This window comes from Magallana gigas, chromosome 8 (genome assembly GCF_963853765.1).
Source record: "Magallana gigas chromosome 8, xbMagGiga1.1, whole genome shotgun sequence".
Classification (NCBI taxonomy): domain Eukaryota; kingdom Metazoa; phylum Mollusca; class Bivalvia; order Ostreida; family Ostreidae; genus Magallana; species Magallana gigas.
This window is the reverse complement of record NC_088860.1, coordinates 18,116,686-18,121,218: the sequence shown is the minus strand read 5'-3', so window position 1 is coordinate 18,121,218 and position 4,533 is coordinate 18,116,686. Positions and strand designations below refer to the sequence as shown.

The following is a 4,533-nucleotide window of genomic DNA, read 5'->3' as shown; positions in this document are numbered from 1 at the left end:
ATCAAAACCCACCGAAGAAACAAATTTACTTATTTTATTTATTCAACATTTCTCAAATCTTAACTTTTATATTTTATCTAAATAGGCTCACAGTAAATATATTCACACTATATGTAATCATTCAATATTTTTTAATTGCAACTATATATTTTGATCGAGACTATTCTTGACTTGAATCCGCCAAAGAGTGTCCACAACCTTACTCTCATATTTGCTATTTCAGGTTTGTTTATCGAAAAAGTAAGTAGGTTATGATTAATTTCACAATGATAACTTATTTATACCTTACGGACATCATCTTACATGTGTTGAAATACCTAAGGTGTAAGCAAGTACTCTGAAGTAGGCATTTTGTAGTTTATTTGCAAAATGCCTTAATTTATAAGTATAGATGTCTGGTTGTTTCAAAAATCACTAAATGAGCAATTTTAGATATAGAAAGACGTCTCAATTCGTGTATGTTTATCTGTTAATGATGCATTTCAAAACTTTATTCATCTCGAAATGACCATTGCAATTATAAAAAATTCCTTTTTATGAGTATTTCATATTAAACAATATAATTATGAACAAAGCAAATTCTGTTTTCTTTTAATTGTTCTTTAAAGTTTTGATACACGGTATACCATTTTTAAATAAAGGGATTTTTGATTACACAATACAAAAGAACAAAAGAAAATCTAAAGCAAAATCGTGGGAATTTGTATTTGAAGTATAAAAACGCCTTTCTTAAATGTATTCCATTTCAGTTAAACTAGATGAAGACACTAAACTCCTTCTAAGAAAAAATATCTTTTATAATTTTTAAATAAAACACAAAACAAAAAAATAAATCTCAAAGTTGTTTGTGAATACGATATCATTATCTGTAAACCAGTGATATTAATATGGCACCGGCAAGATATCATGTGGTTGCCACCAGATAATTATTTGGCAGCTGCTAAATAGTTTTATTATACTTTCAGTTAAATACTGAAATCTGATTGGTTTAGATGCAGTTGGAAATTTGTTCTTTTACCCTCAGCGTTAGCAACACACTTAGCAACGGGTAACACAACGAATTGTTACATGCGCGTAAATTAAGCGCGTACGGTTTGCCGTAGAATTCAATTCATTTCTATATAAAAGCAGAAAAAAATAAAGACATTCAGTATGATAAAATAAATAGTGCCTGTTTGAGAAGGTAACTGTTGAAATTGACACCCCTCGAAAACCATTGTCAACCTCCGCTGGTAGTCATTTTCAACAGTAACCCTCCCAAACAGGTGCTATTTATATAATGGTCACTAAATATTTATTTGGCGACGCTGGATATTTTATAAAGCAACCATCAATGAAACCCACGTGGAACAAATGGGATTCCGTACAGTTGCCGTGTCTATATTAGGTATAGAATAAAATGCAAATAAAATAAAAAGCTTACAAATGTTGTGGATGGGAAACTTAAAGTATTATTCAATCTAAAATCCGTAATAGGAATTGATGCTATATTTTGCCTTGTAAAATCAATCGCACACAGGAAATGTGTTTAAATCTATTTTCCATCCTGTTTCCAATTGAACATTTGATGCCAATGTGTACCAATGCCAAAATCCAATTGGGTTTTATGTTTTGGTTTAAACTATGCATTCATTGTTTATCGCTCTTCTTCTTATTATGATGGGAAATGTTTCCATTGGACTAGATTCAGGAATTTGTTCTAATATTTCCAATGGGTTTGTGATTTGTATCATAACATAAGAACATTATCCATGTAAAAGCTATTCAAATATTAAATTTAACAATTCACATTTTTATATCGCTTGAATGAATCTAATGCAGGGATCCTTTGGCGTGCTGTAGAAATTATAGAATTGTTGACACTTCTTGTGAAGGTAATGCATAAAATACTTATATCACCTAGAATTAGTATCCCATTGTAACAAAATAACATTTTAAAGTATTTGATTGCACTTTGACAAGAGTGCCCTCCTGGTAGTTTTGGAATAGACTGTCTGTACAAATGCCCTCCACAATTCTATGGAAGATTCTGCAGAGAGAAGTGTTTGTGTGATCCGTGTGATAAAATAACTGGATGTTTGAAAGTTACAAGTGAGTAAAATGATTGCTTGAAACCGATTTTGAATTGATTTCTCCTAAATATGAGCAAATACACGTAACCTTCCCCTTTTGACTTGCTTTTTTGATGAATTGAAAATTTTTGAAAAATGGGATGTAATGTATCAACATTGTCGCGTCTTGATATATATTTTCAAATTTAACAATACAATATCGGATATTATATCTAATTTTCTTTCAAAACAAAGATATATGAAATATAATCTGAATGTAAAAGTGCGTACAGCTACAAGCACTGTGATGTTTCATTTCCCTATCAATGTGGGTCCATCTTGTTTAAAATATGAAACTAAACGACAATTAATTGTTTTTAAACATAAAAGATAACATCTTATGGTTTTTTGATATTTCTAATTTTATAGCAATGAACACCATTCGTGTGTCTAAAGAGGACGGATTATGTGTAAATGTATCAAATGGGTTAGTATATATTTAAATGTTACCATAACTTCTTAAATGAATACTCATGTGAATCAAACTGAAGTATTCTCTCCTCACAAGGATTTTAGACTTGAAGTAATTTGATTTATCATCTCAATTCATTCAGAGAGGCACTCGAATGCTGTCCTAATTATCAAAATGCTGGTTACTCATGCGACGGTAATTATTATATATTACTTTACAACTTACCATACGTGTTTATGATTATATATTTCAAATTCATGGGAAAAAATCACGAAAGTACAAGATATAAACTCGAGAAAATCTATAAAAAGTACATGTAGTTGTTACTTTATTCAGGTTTCTTGTGTTCAATTGTGAAAGCCTGTATTTTAAGCATTAGCGATCTAAATGTAGTGTACAAAGATAATAGTGTTACAAAATAATATATGAAATCGGATTAGATTGAAACTTCCTTATGGTAAATATTGGTGATTTGCAAATACAAATTATTTTGTAAAATCGAAAGAAAGAGTATCCTAAAATAATTTGATGTGATGGCCCGGATATCCTGATATGATTAGATTTTATGGATGATACTTGTCTAACGCAGTAAATACCATCCATGAAATGGTTGTGTGACCAACAGTTACAATTTATTTTAGCCATGTATAATTGTGATAGGACGTTCGTACATTTTGCCTATAAGAGGCTACCAATTCATAATTTATTTTTACAATTTATAACGTGATACGACATTGATAATTTGCAGACATAAACGTTTAAAATCTTAAATCCTTAGAAATGATATCACTTTCGATGTTAATAATAATAATAGTATAACAAAATTATATCATTTGTACACCTTTCTACTTTTTTTACAGTTAACGATCGAATGAGGAACTGTTCAGTTGATAACAGTCAGATGAGTTATCACCGTGTTAAGATATTGACCGTGTCATCTGTTAGTTTTGCAGTTTGTCTCATTTCAAGCCTTGTCATCATCTGCATACTTCGGTTAATACACTTCACATGTTTTCTTTCTTTTTCATTAGAATCATATTTAATTGCATATAGAAATTCAAATTAAAAATATATTTACAAAGATTAATATTTTATTTGAATTTTAATAGAAAAAGAAAAAAGTCTGCAAAAGCTGTGGTTCAAAAACAGCATCTACATTGGATCTAATAAAGGTAAAGCAGCAATTCTATACTTGGAAAAGGGATAATCTAAAACAATTGATTATAGTTTCACAAAAGCTAGAAAAGTTTTATATATGAAAAGCCGTTATTAAAGCTTATTATTTTCTTAAAATACCGATTGAGTTTTCATTTAAAGGAAAAGCTGAATAACATGTTTACGTGGTTTTAAAGAGTTTAGTATTTAGCCAATCAATTTTTAAATATAGCTTCTAAGAAATAGAAAAAGGACACATCAGAATTCATAAAACGTAAAGTAAGTAAAACGCAAGCGAATCATCTACAACGATATAGATAGAGTTCACTAAAACAGTGAGAAATTCAAAACTTATCTTTTTTAAACCATACTACTTCAGAATATCAATTTAAAAGTTTCAAAAGATGAATTTTCATATTTGGTTCATGTACTAATATCTTAAAGATAATTGTGCAAGGCAATTTTAAAAAATAATTTGTATCTTAGTATTAGTAGGTTTCTATGATTTCTGTAAAATTCCGATTTTGTTTATACTGACAAACCCAGTTTCAATCAGTTTAATTTGTTAGTTTTCGTTCATATACATACACTTTTCATGATTCTGAAAATTGCCGCCAACGCGTTATCAAACAGTGTTCATTTCAATGAAAGATGTCGATTCTTCAAAATATATAATTATGCACTGCCAAACTTTATCTTATTTTAATTATTTTTAGTGTGACCATGTCAATATCAATGGACACGTCGCTACTTTGATGCACAAACTTCATTAGATGACTAATGTCAGACGTCCAAATACTTGTAGAAAAGATTGCCTTACTATATAAGCTTTGATGTGTCTTTTGTGCACCCTAC

General features: G+C 29.6%; 1 protein-coding gene across 2 annotated transcripts; it reads left to right on the top strand.

The window, feature by feature from the left end:
- The first annotated feature begins 746 nt into the window (after positions 1-746).
- LOC105341045 (scavenger receptor class F member 1) lies at positions 747-4,533 on the top strand. Of its 2 annotated transcripts, XM_066070311.1 has the most exons (8): positions 754-1,715; positions 1,822-1,874; positions 1,963-2,091; positions 2,481-2,538; positions 2,666-2,718; positions 3,384-3,516; positions 3,633-3,695; positions 4,395-4,533. In XM_066070311.1, exons 1-7 carry the CDS (start codon positions 1,624-1,626, stop codon positions 3,688-3,690), a joined length of 576 nt encoding a protein of 191 aa, XP_065926383.1. In that variant the 5' UTR covers positions 754-1,623; the 3' UTR covers positions 3,691-3,695; positions 4,395-4,533. The 2 variants fall into 2 exon arrangements, with proteins under 2 accessions (XP_065926384.1, XP_065926383.1); XM_066070312.1 differs by lacking the exon at positions 3,384-3,516 and having other exon boundaries at positions 747-1,715.